The sequence below is a fragment of the Piliocolobus tephrosceles genome, chromosome 1, assembly GCF_002776525.5.
Source record: "Piliocolobus tephrosceles isolate RC106 chromosome 1, ASM277652v3, whole genome shotgun sequence".
Classification (NCBI taxonomy): Eukaryota; Metazoa; Chordata; class Mammalia; order Primates; family Cercopithecidae; genus Piliocolobus; species Piliocolobus tephrosceles.
Genome location: NC_045434.1, coordinates 193,799,053 through 193,817,735, shown reverse-complemented (window position 1 = coordinate 193,817,735; position 18,683 = coordinate 193,799,053). Strand labels below are relative to the sequence as shown.

The following is an 18,683-nucleotide window of genomic DNA, read 5'->3' as shown; positions in this document are numbered from 1 at the left end:
CTACAACCTCCACCTCCCAGGTTCAAGCGATTCTCCTGCCTCAACCTCCTGAGTAGCTGGGACTACAGGTGTCCGCCACCACCCCCAGCTAATTTTTGTATTATTATTATTTTTTTCTAGTAGAGATGGGGTTTCACCATATTGGCCAGGCTGGTCTCAAACTCCTGACCTTGTGATCCACCCGCCTCGGCCTCCCAAAGTGCTGGGATTACAGGCTTCAGCCACCACGCCCGGGCATCTGGCTAATTTTTTATCTTATTTAATTTCTTTTTTGTAGAGACAGGGTCTTGCTATGGTACCCAGGCTGGTGTTGAACTTCCAGGCTCAAGCGACCTCCCATCTTGGCCTCCCAAAGTGCTGGGTTTACAGGCATGAGCCACCATGCCCGGCCTCTACAGAACATTTTGATCTGATATTTTATGTTTTCCTGAAACCCGGTATGTCCAAAGATAAATTTATGACCTCCCTGCTCCCCAGCAAATCTCCTCCAGCATTCCCCACACCAGAAAACCCATACCTCCCCTGACCAAATGCTCAAATCAAACCAGTTATCATCTTTGATACCAACTTCTCCTTTAGGGTCCTCCCTCCCAATCCAATCAACCACCGAGACTCCTCATTTTACCTTCTCACTTTTGTCTGCTTCTTTTATTTATTTAGGTACTTTGTTTGTTTTGAGATGGAGTCTTGCTCTGTCGCTAGGCTGGAGTGCAGTGGTGCAATCTCAGCTCACTGGAACCTCTGCCTCCCGGGTTCAAGTGATTCTCCTGCCTCAGCCTCCCGAGTCACTGGGATTACAGGCGCATACTACCACACCTAGATAATTTTTGTATTTTTAGTAGAGATGGGGTTTCACCATGTTGGCCAGGATGGTCTCCATCTCTTGACCTTGCGATCCGCCGGCCTCAGCCTCCCAAGGTGCTGGGATTACAGGCGTGAGCCACCGCAACCGGCTTATTTACTTATTTTTTCTACAGACGGAAGGCTCCCTATATTGCCCAGGCTCATCTCAAACTACTGGCTTCAAATGATCCTCCCACCTTGGCCTCCCAGTGTTGGGATTAGGGGTGTGAGCCACTGCATCGGGACACAATTTTGTCCACTTCTCACTGTCTTCCCTGCCACTACATTAGAGCCTGCCACTATTATTATTATTATTTTTTGGCCTGAATTTACTGCAATACTTTCGTAACTCCTAAATTACACTCTTCTCCTTAAATCTACTTCCCACACTGCAACCAGAGTAAACTTCTTAAAATGTAAACCAGAGTCTGCTCTACTCCTATTAGCGCTTTATTATTATTAGTTATTAATTTAATTAATTTTTTTTTGAGACAGAGTCTCATTCTGTCACCCAGGCTAGAGTGCAGTGGTGCGATCTCAGCTTACTGCAAGCTCCGCCTCCCAGGTTCAAGTGATTCTCCTGCCTCAGCCTCCAGAGTGACTGGGATTACAGGTGCCTGCCATCATGCCCGGCTAATTTTTTGTATTTTTAGTAGAGATGGGGTTTCACCGTGTTAGCCAGGATGGTCTCGATCTCCTGACCTCGTGATTTGCCCGCCTTGGCCTCCCAAAGTGCTGGGATTACAGGCATGAGCCATTGCGCCTGGCCTTTTTAAAATTTTTTTCCGGGCATGTGGTACCATGCCCAGTTAATTTTTGCATTTTTAGTAAAGACGGGGTTTAGTAAAGACGGGGAGTCTCGCTGTGTTCCCCAAGCTGGAGTGCAGTGGTGTGATCTTGGCTCATTGCAACCTCAGCCTCCCAGGTTCAAGCAATCCTCCTGCCTTAGCCTCCCGAGTAGCTGAGACTACAGGTGCATGCCACCACACGCAACTTACTTTTCTCCTTTCTGCCCAGTTCCCCAGTATTATCTACTGCCACCCTCTCTCTCATGGTGCACCATCATGCTGGCCTTCTTCAGTTCCTCACCAGTGCCAAGTTCCTTCCTTGCTCAGGGCCCTTGCACATGTTGTTCTTTTTTTTTTTTTTTTTTTTTTTGGGGAGGAAGTCTTGCTCTTGTCCCCCAGGCTGGAGTGCAATGGCGCGATCTCAGCTCACTGCAACCTCTGCCTCCCAGGTTCAAGCGATTCTCCTGCCTCAGCCTCCCAAGTAGCTGGGATTGCAGGTGTCTGCCACCAGGCCCGGCTAATTTTTTTTGTTTTTTTTTTTTTGTGGGGGGGGGTCGTTCTGTCGCCCAGGCTGGAGTGCAGTGGCCGGATCTCAGCTCACTGCAAGCCCCGCCTCCCAGGTTCACGCCATTCTCCTGCCTCAGCCTCCCGAGTAGCTGGGACTACAGGCGCCCGCCACCTCGCCTGGCTAGTTTTTTGTATTTTTTAGTAGAGACGGGGTTTCACCGTGTTCGCCAGGATGGTCTTGATCTCCTGACCTCGTGATCCACCCGTCTCGGCCTCCCAAAGTGCTGGGATTACAGGCTTGAGCCACCGCGCCCGGCCTATTTTTTTTGTATTTTTAGTAGAGACGGGGGTTTCACCATGTTGTCCAGGCTGGTCTCAAACTCCTGACCTCAGGTTATTCGCCCACCTCGGCCTCCGAAAGTGCTGGGATTACAGCCCTGATCCACTGTGCCTGGCCAGCACATGTTCTTTTGTTTCCCTTCTCTCCTTGCCTGGCCAGTTTCTCCTCATCCTTCATGTTTTAGCTGAAGCTCATCTCCTCAGGGAAACCTCCCCTGGCTCCTCTGAGGAGGTTATACCTGTCTGTACTTCCTCACTGCACTTTCCACAACTGTAATTTGAATAGCTATTTGCATAGTCTCAGTTTCCCTGGCTAGTCTGCCTCAAGGAGAAATGAACTTTCTCCCCAGCACACTGCCTGGCCCTCAATAAATACTTGTTGAAAGAGAGATTGAATGCTTCATTTACCCAGTGGCAGAGCTGAAATTAGAACCTAAACATTTCCAGTATAGTATTATTTTCTTCAAACCATGAAATGACACCACATATTCCAACTTCCCCTCTCTCTTTCCGGTGATTAAATATATCAGTCTTCTGGGTTCTGTTTCTTTAGGGGCCTGTTAAAAGCCATCATGGTAAACGAATCCAGGTTTAGCGATTACCCTTTTCTCAAGGGTAATTTGCATTTTAACTGGGAACTTCTGGCAAACAGAAAGTCATCCCAAAGGAACTAATCAAAACCCCTGGTACCATAAAGATATTATTGGAGGGAAATAATTTTTCTTTAAATCGCGTAATGGGATTATAGGAAATGAACTTACACTGTGCCACACATGCTTTAATGTCAGCTTTTTAAAAAAATTTAATTTTACTTATTTTGTTTATTTTTTTCAGAGTCTGGCTGTATCACCTAGGCTGGAGTGCAATTGCGCGATCTCCCCTCACTGCAAGCTCCGCCTCCTGTGTTCAAGTGATTCTCTTGCTTCAGCCTCCCAGTAGCTGGGATTACAGGGGCCTGCCACCATGCTCAGCTAATTTTTGTATTTTTAGTACAGACGGGGTTTCACCGTGTTGGTCAGGCTGGTCTTGAATTCCTGACCTCAGGTGATCTGCCCGCCTCAGCCTCCCAAAATACTGGGATTACAGGCCTGAGCCACCGCACCGGGCTTTTTTTTTTTTAAGTTTATCTTAATGACAAACCTGTTGGGTAGGTATCATTATCCATCATCCCCTTTATCAAATGAGGGAATCTAAGAAAGGTTTAGTCGTTTACCCAGTATTGCATATCTGGGTGGGGAGACCAGTATTTAGACCCTTTGTCTCCCAGCATATGACTTCTTATCTAATGTTGTTTTTACAATGCCATGTTGCCTCCAAGGGTCAGTATAGGCAACTGCTTACAGTTTATACATAAATCTGGGCCATGGAGCTAAGTGGCTGATTATCTTTTTTTTTTTTTTTTTGAGACGGAGTCTTGCTTTCTTCCCCAGGCTGGAGTACAGTGGCGCGATCTCGGCTCACTGCAACCTCCGCCTCCCGGGTTCAAGCGATTCTCCTGCCTCAGCCTCCGATTAGCTGGGACTACGGGCACATGCCGCCACGCCTGGCTAATTTTTGTATTTTTAGTAGAGTTGGGGTTTCACCATGTTGGCCAGGATGGTCTCGATCTTCTGACCTCATGATCCACCCGCCTTGGCCTCCCAAAGTGCTGAGATTACAGGCGTGAGCCACCGCACCTGCCATGGCCGAGTATTTTTAAAAAGAAGTATTACTAGGTTTTGGCCGGGCGCGGTGGCTCAAGCCTGTAATCCCAGCACTTTGGGAGGCCGAGACGGGCGGATCACGAGGTCAGGACATCGAGACCATCCTGGCTAACCCGGTGAAACCCCGTCTCTACTAAAAAAATACAAAAAACTAGCCGGGCGAGGTGGCGGCCGCCTGTAGTCTCAGCTGCTCGGGAGGCTGAGGCAGGAGAATGGCGTAAACCTGGGAGGCGGAGCTTGCAGTGAGCTGAGATCCGGCCACTGCACTCCAGCCCGGGAGACAGAGCCAGACTCCGTCTCAAAAAAAAAAGAAGTATTACTAGGTTTATTCCATTCCCTTGATGGAATCTGTGCTCCCACACTTGACATTTTACTGTCTCCATTAAAAGTCCTTCACCTTTGGTGCCTGACCTTATTCATTCCTACCATAAATGTGATTATGGGCAGGAAAACGTGTTTTGAGCACTTTGACCAAATTATTATGTTAAATCCAAGATGCCATGTTATTTATTTTACTACTGAGACCACCCAAGCCTCCTATATCCATCCAGCGTGTGGATAGCATGAGGTTGACAATTAGTGCATTAGTTACCTGTTTACCACGACATACTTGCCATAACAAAAGCTATTATATGGGGTTTCCTAGTATCAAGTATTCCTGTATGAGTTGGCTTTGTTTGTGATTGAAAATATTTTTGCCCATCCTTTGCATCTCCCCTAAATTCTGGTTCCCTAACATAGAGTCTCTCGTAGGGGTAGAGAGATACCATTATGTTAGTGTCAGATAGACCTGGCTATTTAACAGCTTTGTAAACTTGGGCACATTACTTAACCTTTCTGTTTTTCCAGTCGTAAAAAACCGAAAGACTGACAGCGATTTTGAAGTTGTCGAAAGACTTTAATGTGTTTGAAAATACCTAACAAAGTCTGGCCCACAGCTGGTATTTCAATAATGTTAATTTCCTTGCTTCCCTAAGGTCCTTAAGATTCATAGGTTGTCCGGACTCCTTGAAAGTTTTGTGTAGATGCGTGAGGTGTATTTTTCTTGGAAATAAAGTCCACAGTTGAACAGATTATCTTGGGGTCCAGCGATTTCCCCGAAAATAAATTGTAGATTCTCCTTCCTGCAATGCTGAGGAGTGAATGTCTTTTGCAGGAGACTGGATTCTTTCAGTGAGCGTTTTGCTTTCTGGGTACTCTTTCTGTAGTCTGCTAACTGAGGAGCAGGACCAAGCCCCTCGCGGGGCCGGGGGCAAGTCACTCCCGGACAGGGCCCCCAAGAAGTTTCCCTGAGGGCGGTGTGACTCCCCAGGGGTCGGGTTACCTCCCAGATGGGGGTGGGGTATCACTTGCAGCTGGGAGGCAGGTTCATTTTAAGGTCTCGCGGGCTTTGGAGGCCCCTCCCTCACTGAGAAACCGGCTTTTGTCGTTTTTCTGAAGCCAAAGCTAGTCTTTCCAGGTGTTAGTCAAAAACCTCGTGGTGCGACCCTGGTCGTCCCCAACCCCCTAGGCCTTAATCCCGGGGCGGTGGGGGCGGGGAGGCCGTGAGCACAGCTTCCGCTCCTCCAATCCGCCAGAGGGCGCCGCGGCCGGCCTCTCCCTTCCCGGGGTGCTTCGCGCCAGGCCCCTTCCGCGTGGGTGAGTGAATGTGAGAGTCAGCGCTCGCGCAGCGCGCGCCGTCCGCCTCCGCTGTTCGGCGCTCTGCTTTCGGCGGTGAGGGGCGGGCGCGCGCGTAAAAGCATAGAGACGGGCGTTGAGCTCTTGGGCTAGAGCGTCGCCGAATCGGAGCCGGAGCCTGAGCCGCGCGCTGTGTCTCCGCTGCGTCCGCCGAGGCCCCCGAGTGTCAGGGACAAAAGCCGCCGCCTGCTCCCGCAGCCGGGGCTCATCTGCCACCGCCGCCGCGCTGAGGAGAGTTCGCCGCCGTCGCCGCCCGCGAGGATCCGAGAGCCATGTCGGCCAGCAGCCTCTTGGAGCAGGTACAGGCCCGGCCCGCATGCCTCGGCCATTGTGTGAGGCGAGAGGGAGCCCGACTAGGCCCGGGCCAGCCGCCCCCGAGCAGGCCGAGCCGAGGCGGCGCCTCTCGCGGGCCAGGTTTCGGGCCTCTCAGGCCGGCCGCGCCCGGCGCCTCGCCCTCAGCCTGCTCTTCCCGCTTCTCCTTGGGCCTTGGAGCCCACGGGCCGGGCCGCGCCGCGTTCCCTTCTCTAAGCGGGCCTCGTTTTCCTTCCTTGTTTCCTTCCCCTTCCTTAAGACCTTGGGTTCCTCGCGTTGCAGCTGGCGCGTCTGCCGCGTTTTCTTCCCTGCCCCACGGCCCTGGCGCTCTCCCCCGCCTCCCATTTTCAGCCTCTTCCTCCCTACCATTCCTGACGCCTCCCCTCGGGCCTGCTCCTTTATTCTCCCTTCGGGCCCTGCCTTAATTTGTTCTTCCTTTTCCATTTCTCCTTCGGACAACTTGCTGCTCGGCGACATTTCCTTCCCCTGCAGAGACCAAAAGGTCAAGGAAACAAAGGTAAGCCCCGCGCCACCGGTGGCCCTGGGCCGGGAGGGGGACGCGGGGCGGTGGGGGCGGGGTCTCCGGGAAGCGCCCCGGGCGGAGGACCTTCGGAAGCCGCTTAGTTCGCAGGTGCCGCACACTTAAGTATTTGACCCTTTCGGTGTGTTCTTGCAGCTGGCGAACAGCTTTTTCGCTAACAAGGAGTAATTCATTAAGGGTGGGGGTGGATTGGGTTTTGAAACGCTCCAGGTCCTTAGTTTCCTGTAGGTCTTAAAAGGCCTTTGTTTTTCATCCTCGTGGATCACTCTCTGGAAGTACTCTCATGTGATGGGGGAGGGGAAGCGGGAGGGAATGGAAATCCAGAGGAGCCAATAAAATGACCTTTTTAGATCAACTTGCTCTGGGTGGAGGGGGCATTTTCACTGGCGACTATCGCTTCAGCATTCACTCTCATCTCTTACCCTTTTGAAGTTCAATCTTACAAGCTTTGTTAACTAGTAAGGTTTTTCTCTAGTTAGCATATATGGACTAATTTGAGAGGAAGATTATAGGATTGGGACACTCCTAATTGAGTTTTTTTTTTTTTCTTTAGTACAAAATGGATCTGTACATCAAAAGGATGGATTAAACGATGATGATTTTGAACCTTACTTGAGTCCACAGGCAAGGCCCGTGAGTAGTTAACTATTTACATATCTGATCGAAGGGTGTATGTAGTATATTCTTTCTCTGCCTTCTACCAATACATCCCGTTTTCTGAGGATTCACTTTCTTTTTTCTTTTTCGAGACCGAGTCTCGCTCTGTCACCCAGGCTGGGGTGTAGTGGCGCAATCTTGGCTCACTCCAATCTTTGCCTCTCGGGTTCAAGCGATTCTCCTGTCTCAGCCTCCTGAGTAGCTGGGATTACAGGTGTGCACCACCGCTCCTAGCTAGTTTTTCTGTTTTTTTTTTTTTTTTTTTAATAGAGATGGGGTTTCATGTTGGCCAGGCTGGTCTTGAACTCCTGACCTCTGGTGATCCACCCGCCTGGCCTCCCAAAGTGCTGGGATTACAGGCGTGAGCCACCACGCCTAGCCGAGGATTCACTTTCTTAACACCTGTATTTTTTCTCTGCCCTCTATCAGGAAATCCCATGCTCTGAGGGTTCACCTCCTTAATACCTATTAATGTGTTACAGAACAGTTACTGAAAATGTCTGAGGCTGTTGAGATTCCCATCTCTGTAATGTCAGCAAACATACTATATCGAGAACGTAATACTGATTGCTGGCAGTAACATATGCATGAATAATTATCTTCCTCCTTACCAAGAATGTAGCAGTGCAGAATTTAGGAATTCTTGCAAGTGTTAAATATTCTGAATTTTCACCCCAGAAAACTTTGGATTAGTATGATAGGGAAAGTTCTAACATAAAATCACCTGGAGGCGGGAAGATCTCTTGAGCCCAGAAGCTTGAAGCTGCAGCGAGCTATCTACGATCATACCTGTGAAAAGCCACTGCACTCCAGCCTGGGTGACAGAACAAGACCTGTTCTCTAAAAAATAGTCACCTGAACTTCATTCAGTGCTGGAGGACTGGCTCTCTTTCTTTTTTCTAGTTTATGGGTTCTTAGATTATCAGAACTATTTTGGAGTTAGGAAAAAAAATTTTTTTTGAGATGTAGTGTTACTGTTGTCACCCAGGCTGGAGTGCAGTGGTGCAACCTCAGCGTACCAGGTGATCTTGCCCACCTCAGCCTCCCAAGTAGTTGGGACCACCATGCCCGGCTAATTTTTTGTATTTTTTGTGGAGATGGGGGTTTCACTATGTTGTCCCATCAGGTCTTGAATTCCTGAGCTCAAGAGGTCCGCCCTCCTCGACCTCTCAGAAGTGTTGGAATTATAGGTGTACGTCACCATGCTCGGCTGAGTCAGGAAATTTTTGAGTTGAGCTACACCTACATCTGTGGAGACTAACTATTTTTCACTGAAGGGAGGTATAGGATTTATAAAATGGAGTGAAAGTTAAAATACTGTTTAGCACAAACGAAGATCAGTAATGTTGGAGGTTTTTGCGGTGTAATCTTTTAGTGTAAAGTTGCATGTAGATTCAAATACTAATATGACCTGTGCATGTAGAAACTTGTTTGATTCAGCAGTTCTTTTGTGTTATTATCTCTGATCCCAAAGACATAGTTACATAGTTGTAACTAATGTTACTCCCCAGATTAATAGGCCAAAAGGAAAATTGGCAATATGTCTTCCAAAATGCCCTAAAAGGTCAAGAAGTTTATAAGTTCTGAAGATATGCTGTATGAAATACAGTTAGTAGTCCTGAATAATTGCATGCGCATATATGGAGCCGATTATCACAGAAAACTTGTAGAATCCCTGTGTAAAATTTTTTAACATGAAAAGTATAGAAACCACTTGAGCAAGTGATTGGAAAAAAGTTTTCACAAAACACAACCAGTTAATCAGGAAAAGTAGGGAAGGAAGTAGAGGAATGAACTATTAATAGGTTCCTGCTATTGAAGTAGTTTGCTTACATAATCATTATAACAGAGAGAGTGGGAGCATTTAGAAACATAATTCTAGGTAGTTCTTGTAAAACATTGTGTAATTCAGATTTTTGAGCTTGAGCATGTGGGAGCCTGCCAGGTCAGGTTTAGACATTCAACTGTATGTTGGCATAACCTGTGATATTAAGTGCATTTGATTTTTCTTTCTCAGGTAAGGCTAAGCTTAAATGTCTTTGTTTAAAAAAATTTGGGTAATAATATAAATCTTACATGAGTAGATGAGGAAGGTTAACCTGAGAATCTAGTTTATTGTCTAGAGTAAGTTATCTACTTTTTTGCCAACTTTTCATTACCCTATTTTGGAATAATACTTCCAGTTTAATCCATAGATTATAGGCCGAATTTCTTACACATATGGATTTGGGTCTGTAAAAATTTTTTTTTTTTTTTTTTTGAGGCGGAGTCTTGCTCTGTCACCCAGGCTGGAGTGCAGTGGCACGATCTCAGCTCATTGCAAGCTCTGCCTCAGCCTCCTGAGTAGCTGGGACTACAGGCACACGTCACCATGCCTGGCTAATTTTTTGTATTTTTAGTAGAGACGGGGTTTCACCATGTTAGCCAGGATGGTCTTGATCTCCTGACCTCGTGATCCGCCTGCCCCGGCCTCCCAAAGTGCTGGGATTACAGGTGTGAGCCACCACGCCTGACCTAAAATTTTTAACCTTACCTTTGTGAGAACTTTTAAATATGGAAAAAGTATGTGTGAAAAGACTTCACTTGGCCGGGCGCGGTGGCTCAAGCCTGTAATCCCAGCACTTTGGGAGGCCGAGACGGGCGGATCACGAGGTCAGAAGATCGAGACCATCCTGGCTAACACGTTGAAACCCCCGTCTCTACTAAAAAAAAATACAAAAAACTAGCCGGGCGTGGTGGCGGGCGCCTGTAGTCCCCGCTACTCGGGAGGCTGAGGCAGGAGAATGGCGTAAACCCGGGAGGCGGAGCTTGCAGGGAGCTGAGATCCGGCCACTGCACTCCAGCCTGGGCGACAGAGCGAGACTCCGTCTCAAAAAAAAAGACTTCACTTTTGTTTTTATGTATTTATATATTTTTATTTATTTATCTATTTCTTGAGACAGAGTCTTGCTCTGTCGCCCAGGCTGCAGTGCAGTGGCACAATCTGGCTCACTGCAACCTCCATCTCCTGAGTTCAATCAGTTCTCCCACCTTAGCCTCCCGAATAGCTGGGATTACAGGCAGGTGCTGCCATGCCCGGCTAATTTTTGTATTTTTAGTAGAGACGGGGTTTCATCATGTTGGCCAGGCTGGTCCCCAACTCCTGGCCTCAAGTGATTTGCCCGCCTCAGCCTCCCAGAGTGCTGGAATTAGAGGCGTAAGCCACCGTGCCCGGCCTGTTTTTGTTTATTTATTTTTTGAGACTGTCTGGCTCTGTTGCCCAGGCTGGAGTGCAGTGGTGCCATTTGGGCTCACTGCAACCTCTACCTACTGGATTCAAGTGATTCTGCTGCCTGAGCCTCCTGAGTAGCTGGGATTACAAGTGTGTGCCACCATGCCTGGCTAATTTTTTGTATTTTTAGTAGAGACTGGGTTTTGTCATGATGGCCAGGCTGGTCTCGAACTGACCTCAAGTCATCCACCTCTCTCTGTCTCCCAAAGTTCTGGGATTACAGGCGGGAGCCACTGCACCCAGCCATTTTTCTCATTTTACATCCTCCAGAAACCACTGTGCATTTCCTTTTGAGGTTATAACTAAGTAGTGGAATCTGTTGATATTCCCAGGTAGTTTGCCAAGAGGCTAGCACTATAAACTGGTTGTGAACCTTGCTTTTGGGTTTATGATTGAGAAATGACTACAGACATTTGGGCTAGAACTTGACATTTCCATTTCTTTTTGTTATTATTTTATTATCACCTGGTTTGCGTAGGTAGTTGCTAAAAGGATTACCTCAACATTCAGGACTTAGTTTGTGAAATGCTAAGTTTTCTCTTAGTTGTAGTGCTAAAGCTAAGGCCCATGTTCACTGTATCAGCTTAACTTTAAATGTTTAAATGTTTCAATTACTACACCAAAATTTCTTATGATAGAAAAAATGCCCTTGTGTTTATAGGAAATCATCTGATGTGCTGCACATACTGTTTTTTTTTGAGGTGGAGTTTCACTCTTGTTGCCCACAGGCTGGAGTGCAGTGGTGCAATCTCAGCTCACTGCAACCTCCGCCTCCCGGGTTCAAGTGATTCTCCTGCCTCAGGCCTCCCAAGTAGACAGGGTTTCGTCACGTTGGCCCGGTTGGTCTCAAACTCCTGACCTCAGGTGATCTGACCACCTCCGCCTCCCAAAGTGTAGGGATTACAGGTGTGAGCCACCATGCCCAGCCCGCACACTCCTTTTTATAGTATATTTGAATTGTGTAACTAGGTGGGGGGAGGAAAGAGCCTGATAATAATTCTTTGTGTTTTGATTTGCCTTTTTTTTTTCTTCCACAGAATAATGCATATACTGCCATGTCAGATTCCTACTTACCCAGTTACTACAGTCCCTCCATTGGCTTCTCCTATTCTTTGGGTGAAGCTGCTTGGTCTACTGGGGGTGACACAGCCATGCCCTATTTAACTTCTTATGGACAACTGAGCAACGGAGAGCCCCACTTCCTACCAGATGCAATGTTTGGGCAACCAGGAGCCCTAGGTAGCACTCCATTTCTTGGTCAACATGGTTTTAATTTCTTTCCCAGTGGGATTGACTTCTCAGCATGGGGAAATAACAGTTCTCAGGGACAGTCTACTCAGAGCTCTGGATATAGTAGCAATTATGCTTATGCACCTAGCTCCTTAGGTGGAGCCATGATTGATGGACAGTCAGCTTTTGCCAATGAGACCCTCAATAAGGCTCCTGGCATGAATACTATAGACCAAGGGATGGCAGCACTGAAGTTGGGTAGCACAGAAGTTGCAAGCAATGTTCCAAAAGTTGTAGGTTCTGCTGTTGGTAGTGGGTCCATTACTAGTAACATCGTGGCTTCCAATAGTTTGCCTCCAGCCACTATTGCTCCTCCAAAACCAGCATCTTGGGCTGATATTGCTAGCAAGCCTGCAAAACAGCAACCTAAACTGAAGACGAAGAATGGCATTGCAGGGTCAAGTCTTCCGCCACCCCCGATAAAGCATAACATGGATATTGGAACTTGGGATAACAAGGGTCCCGTTACAAAAGCCCCCTCACAGGCTTTGGTTCAGAATATAGGTCAGCCAACCCAGGGGTCTCCTCAGCCTGTAGGTCAGCAGGCTAACAATAGCCCACCAGTGGCTCAGGCATCAGTAGGCCAACAGACACAGCCATTGCCTCCACCTCCACCACAGCCTGCCCAGCTTTCAGTCCAGCAACAGGCAGCTCAGCCAACCCGCTGGGTAGCACCTCGGAACCGTGGCAGTGGGTTCGGTCATAATGGGGTGGATGGTAATGGAGTAGGACAGTCTCAGGCTGGTTCTGGATCTACTTCTTCAGAACCCCACCCAGTGTTGGAGAAGCTTCGGTCCATTAATAACTATAACCCCAAAGATTTTGACTGGAATCTGAAACATGGCCGGGTTTTCATCATTAAGAGCTACTCTGAGGACGATATTCACCGTTCCATTAAGTATAATATTTGGTGCAGCACAGAGCATGGTAACAAGAGACTGGATGCTGCTTATCGTTCCATGAACGGGAAAGGCCCCGTTTACTTACTTTTCAGTGTCAACGGCAGTGGACACTTCTGTGGCGTTGCAGAGATGAAATCTGCTGTGGACTACAACACATGTGCAGGTGTGTGGTCCCAGGACAAATGGAAGGGTCGTTTTGATGTCAGGTGGATTTTTGTGAAGGACGTTCCCAATAGCCAACTGCGACACATTCGCCTAGAGAACAACGAGAATAAACCAGTGACCAACTCTAGGGACACTCAGGAAGTGCCTCTGGAAAAGGCTAAGCAGGTGTTGAAAATTATAGCCAGCTACAAGCACACCACTTCCATTTTTGATGACTTCTCACACTATGAGAAACGCCAAGAGGAAGAAGAAAGTGTTAAAAAGGTAACCCACTTAACATTCTTAAGATTTTTAGGGAAGGAGGAATTAGAACAGAAGTATTATATATAGTGAACCATTATTAAGAACTCTGTAAATGAATACAGTATCACTTAACAGTTCAAGGCTTTATAGAAGTATAATTGGTTCTGATACTTGAACCCTAATGTGAAGGTATGTGAGAACGTTAGTAGAGGACAGAAATATGAACTTTGAAAGGAAAGCAGAAACAGTACACAATGCAGAAAGGTGAAGAATGAGTCAAAAGAGATGCAGAGGGGTAATGGAAGTGATAAAACCATAGAAATTAAAGCAGAAGATTGAGGCTATAATATGGCAGAGAAAAATCGAAATTTCTCTGTTGGATTAACTTGGCTTTGCTGGCATTTTGTGGTTATTTTCGAGAGTCAATATATCGTCACCAACTCTTGAAATCACTTCTGTCTTCCCTGTGACAATTGGCAGTGTAAAAGAGTCACTTTCTGATTCCTCTGTAACAAGTGGGAATCTTGGGCAGAATGATGAGGAATGGATTCAAATTAGAGTTGAATTTGAAAGAGTTGGTAGCGTTTGTGAGTATTGAATGAATGTAAACTTTAGCATTATAAAAGGATGATAAAACTGGTTGGAGCAGATAGTCATATATTATTTGGGATTTATACTTACTTTTTTTTGGATAAGGTCTCACTCTGTTGCCCAGGCTGGAGTGCAGTGGCATGATTTGGGCCCACTCCAGCCTCCACCTTCTGGGCTGAAGTGATCCTCCCATCTCAGCCTCCTGAGTAGCTGGGATCACAGGCATGCACCACCATGCCTGGCTAGTTTTTCATATTTTTTGTAGAGCTGGATTTTACCATGTTGCCCAGGCTGTTCTTAAACTCCTGAGCTCAAGTGATCTGCCCCTGCCTCTTCCCAAAGTGCTGGGATTACAGGTGTGAGCCACTGCAGCTGGCCTAGACATTGTTAAACATAGAAAATAGGTGAAAAGATTATGGGCAAGGAGAAATTTTTCTTTGAAGATACATATATATTAGTGGTTGAGAGAATCCTGAGCTGATGAATCTCAAATATAAAATAAAGTCTAACAAACATTGTTTTCCTTAAATTTGTTAAGAACTCGTAGGGATCTTATATGTGATCTAAGATCTGAGACATTGTTAGGCGGCTCTATGAGAACTTCTTTTAGCAGTGGAAGAAGGGCTCGTCGGTACAGTCTTCTTGGAGGTGTATAGTTAAAGTAGGGTTAGTTGCTATTTTACCTTCCAGTGTGTACAGATTAATAAGAAATGGAGTTATACTTGTCAGTGACTCCTCTCTTCCCCACAATTTAATAGTTTAACTTAAAATCTTCCATATTAGTCCGGGCACAGTGGCTCACGCCTGTAATCCCAGCACTTTGGGAGACTAAGGTGGGCAGATCACCTGAGGTCAGGACCAGCCTAACCAACATGGAGAAACCTTATTTCTATTAAAAGTACAGAATTAGCCAGGCATGGTGGCACATGCCTGTAATCCCAGCTACTTGGGAGGCTGAGGTAGGAGAATCACTTGAACCCCAAAGGCAGAGGTTGCGGTGAGCCGAGATTGTGCTCTAGCCTGGGCAACAAGAGCTAAACTCCATCTCCCCACCGCCCCCCAAAAAAACTATCATATTTTGGCCTGGTGTGGTGGCTCATGCTTGCAATCCGAACACTTTGGGAGGCCGAGGCAGGAGGATTGCTTGGGCCCAGGAGTTTAAGACTAGCCTGGGCAATGTAGTAAGACCCCATCTCTTAAAAAAAAAAAAAACTAGTTGGGCATGGTGGCACACACCCGGTCTAGCTACTCTGGAGGCTGAGGAAGGAGGATCGCTTGAGCCCAGGAGTTTGAGGCTGTAGTGAGCCATGATTGCATCACTGCACTCCAGCCAGGGCAACAGAGCAAGACTCTGTCTCAAAGATAAATAAAATTTACAGTATTTTGTAGAAAAAGTAGTTTATTGGTACTTTTTGCTAGACATCTGAAGGGCTCTAAAGGGGTCATCAGGCTCCTGACTCTAGAGGGACAAGTTAGGAGGCCATGATCTTTTAGGCATCTTTTAGTGGCATAGCAGATTTATAAATGTGTGAGGGGCATCTAGGTGCTTGGTTTATCCACTTGAAATGTGTACTATCTTATTAGTCTTTCTAATAAAATTCTGTCCTACATCTTGTGATTAAAAGCAGAAAGGAAATGATGTTAATGCACAGCATAGTTGTTAAGATAGACTTGGTATGTGTTAGGGCCAGTGGGGAAATTCGGGTTCATTTTCTTTTCAATTTTGCATTGCTGGGGTCAGGTGAAGAAATAAGGATTTACACATGGAGTAGCAGGCTGAGCGTGGGTGGCTCTTACCTGTAATCCCAGCACATTGGTAGGTAGAGGCGGGCCGATCACTTGAGGTCAGCAGTTTGAGGCCAGCATGGTGAAATCCCGTCTCTACTAAAAATGCTAAAACAGGGTCAGGCGCTGTGGCTCACATCTGTAATCCCAGCACTTTGGGAGGCCAAGGTGGGCGGATCACGAGGTCAGGAGATCAAGACCATCCTGGCTAACACGGTGAAACCCCATCTCTACTGAAAATACGAAAAATTAGCCGGGCATGGTGATGTGCGCCTATAGTCCCAGCTACTTGGAAGGCTGAGGTGGGAGAATGGCGTGAACTCGGGAGGCGGAGCTTGCAGTGAGCTGAGATGGTGCCACTGCACTCCAGCCTGGGTGACGGAGCGAGACTTCGTCTCAAAAAAAACAAAAAACAAAACAAAACAAAAACTAAAAAAAAAAAAAAAAAAAGCTGGGTCTGGTTTTGGGCACCTGTGATCCCAACTGCTTGGGAGGCTGAGGCAGGATAATTTCTTGAACCCGGGAGGCAGGGGTTGCAGTGAGGTGAGATCACGCCTCTGCACTCCAGTCTGGGCAACAGAGGGAGACTCTGTCTAAACAAGTCGCAAATTTGGGTTTTGTTAATTTAGCTTTTGGCCAGGCGCTGTGGCTTATGCCTGTAATCCCACCACTTTGGGAGGCCAGGGTAGGCGGATCACCTGAGGTCAGGAGTTCGAGACCTGCCTGGACAGCACGGTGAAACCCCGTCTCTACTAAAAACACAAAAAATTAGCCGGGCATGGTGGTGCATGCCTGTAATCCCAGCTACTTGGGAGGCTGAGGCAGGAGAATCGCTTGACCTGGGAGGCCAAGGTTGCAGTAAGCAGAGATCATGCCATTGCACTCCAGCGTGGGCAACAAGAGTGAAACTCCATCTCAAAAAAAAGAAAAAAAAAAATTCAGCTTTTAATCAAGTATGTATTTTGATTACATTTGCTGGAGTGGTTCATTTAATGGTAATTGAACCTGATATGTAGGTGTAAGATTCCTATGTTGGAATTGACCAGCCTTTTAATGTTTTCATAGAATGAATGCAATAATAAACAGAATTTAGGGTCTTTGGTAAGCTAACTAATGGTTCTTTTTTTTTTGAGACGGAGTCTCACTCTGTTTCCCAGGCTGGAGTGCAATGGTTTAGAACCATTAGCTGGGTGCGGTGGCTCATGCCTGTAATCTTAGCACTTTGAGAGGCTGAGGCGGGCGGATCATGAGGTCAGGAGATTGAGACCACCTGGTCAACGTGGTGAAACCCTGTGTCTACTAAAAATACAAAGATTAGCTGGGCGTGGTGGCGGGTGCCTGTAATCCCAGCTACTCGGGAGGCTGAGACAGGAGAATTGCTTGAACCAGGAAGGCACAGGTTGCAGTGAGCTGAGATTGAGCCACTGCACTCCAACCTGGTGAAAGAGCAAAACTCCGTCTCAAAAAAAAAAAATAAATAAATAAATAAAAAAAACCCATTCCATAAAGACTCTTGATAAGTGATCCTAGTTCTCAGCTGGTGAACAAACCACCAAATAAAATAAAGGCTTTGGTTATACTTGTGTCAGGTTACTTTTTAGTTTACTCTCTTGTAAGAACTGCTGGGATTGGCTGGGCATGGTGGCTCACGCCTGTCATCCCAGCACTTTGGGAGGCTGAGACGGATGGATCACAAGGTCAGGAGATTGAGACCATCCTGGCTAACACGGTGAAACTACGTCTCTACCAAAAATACAAAAAATTAGCCGGGCGTGGTGGCAGGTGCCTATAGTCCTAGTTACTTGGGTGGCTGAGGCAGGAGAATGGTGTGAACCCGGGAGGTGGAGCTTTCAGTGAGCTGAGATTGTGCCACTGCACTCCAGCCTGGGTGATAGAGCGAGACTCTGTCTCAAAAAAAAGAAAAAAAAAATTGCTGGGATTTTAGGAAGATGCTTCTAAGCCCAGTTACCATTTTAGTTAGTACTGCCTTACTTTCCTGTTGGTTAATATTTTCCTTAACATCTTTACATAACTGATTGTAAACTGTTCTTACAATCTTTATTAGGCTTTAATAAGCTGATTTTATGGGGCTCATAGCTCATTGAGACGGTGGACTCCCTTAGGTGAAGTGTTTGTGTGTGTATCTTTGTAGTATTTATGAGATTGCAAAAGCTTTCATGCCAAATGGGTGGTAACCCCATAAAGAAGTAGGGAAGTACTTAAACTTCATCCTGAAGATGATGTCACAGCTGTTCTAAAGTTCCATGATTGGGCAGTATCTTGGCAGAACACACTGAAGCAGAGCCACAGCCATTTTTGCCTAGTATTATTACTGACTTGTTCTGCATGATCTAATTGAGTAACATAGAACCTTCAAGCATTGGATCTGTCAGGCTTGAAACTTAGAGCAAATTTTAGTGACATGTTTGATAGATGTGACTTTTATTTTTTTAAACAGCAATATACTGTGCTTAAGGTGTGGTTTACCTTGTTGAATGCTACAGATACTGTTGTGAAACCTTTCTGCATTTATTTAGAACCTTTCGCTAGTTAAGTATTCCTCTATGACATCAGTTTTGTTGGCTTCATAGTGTTGTCAGACTTACTATAATTTACCGATCCCTAATTGTTGAATATGTCAGCAATCTGTATTTTAATATATTTTTTCTTTTTTTTTTTGAGGCGGAGTCTCGCTCTGTCGCCCTGACTGGAGTGCAGTGGCCGGATCTCAGCTCACTGCAAGCTCCGCCTCCCGGGTTTACGCCATTCTCCTGCCTCAGCCTCCGGAGTAGCTGGGACTACAGGCGCCCCTCGCCCGGCTAGTTTTTGTATTTTTAGTAGAGACAGGGTTTCACCGTGTTAGCCAGGATCGTCTCGATGTCCTGACCTCGTGATCCGCCCGTCTCGGCCTCCCAAAGTGCTGGGATTACAGGCTTGAGCCACCGCGCCCGGCCTATTTTTTCTAATTAAAATAACACTACACTGAACATCCTTTTGTATAAATATTTATATTTGTTCATTAGTAGTTAGATGTGTCAAAGGTATATGGATTTTTTTTTTTTTTTTTTT

General features: G+C 46.6%; 1 protein-coding gene across 1 annotated transcript in view; it reads left to right on the top strand.

Annotated features, from left to right (window-relative positions):
* The first annotated feature begins 5,059 nt into the window (after positions 1-5,059).
* YTHDF2 (YTH N6-methyladenosine RNA binding protein 2) overlaps positions 5,060-18,683 on the top strand; it is a 34,489-nt gene continuing 20,865 nt past the window's right edge. Inside the window, exons 1-4 of the mRNA XM_023219443.1 lie at positions 5,060-6,156; positions 6,662-6,686; positions 7,264-7,343; positions 11,676-13,259. Coding sequence (XP_023075211.1) covers positions 6,130-6,156; positions 6,662-6,686; positions 7,264-7,343; positions 11,676-13,259 — 1,716 coding nt within the window. The 5' untranslated portion in view covers positions 5,060-6,129. The remainder of the gene's footprint in view (positions 6,157-6,661; positions 6,687-7,263; positions 7,344-11,675; positions 13,260-18,683) is intronic.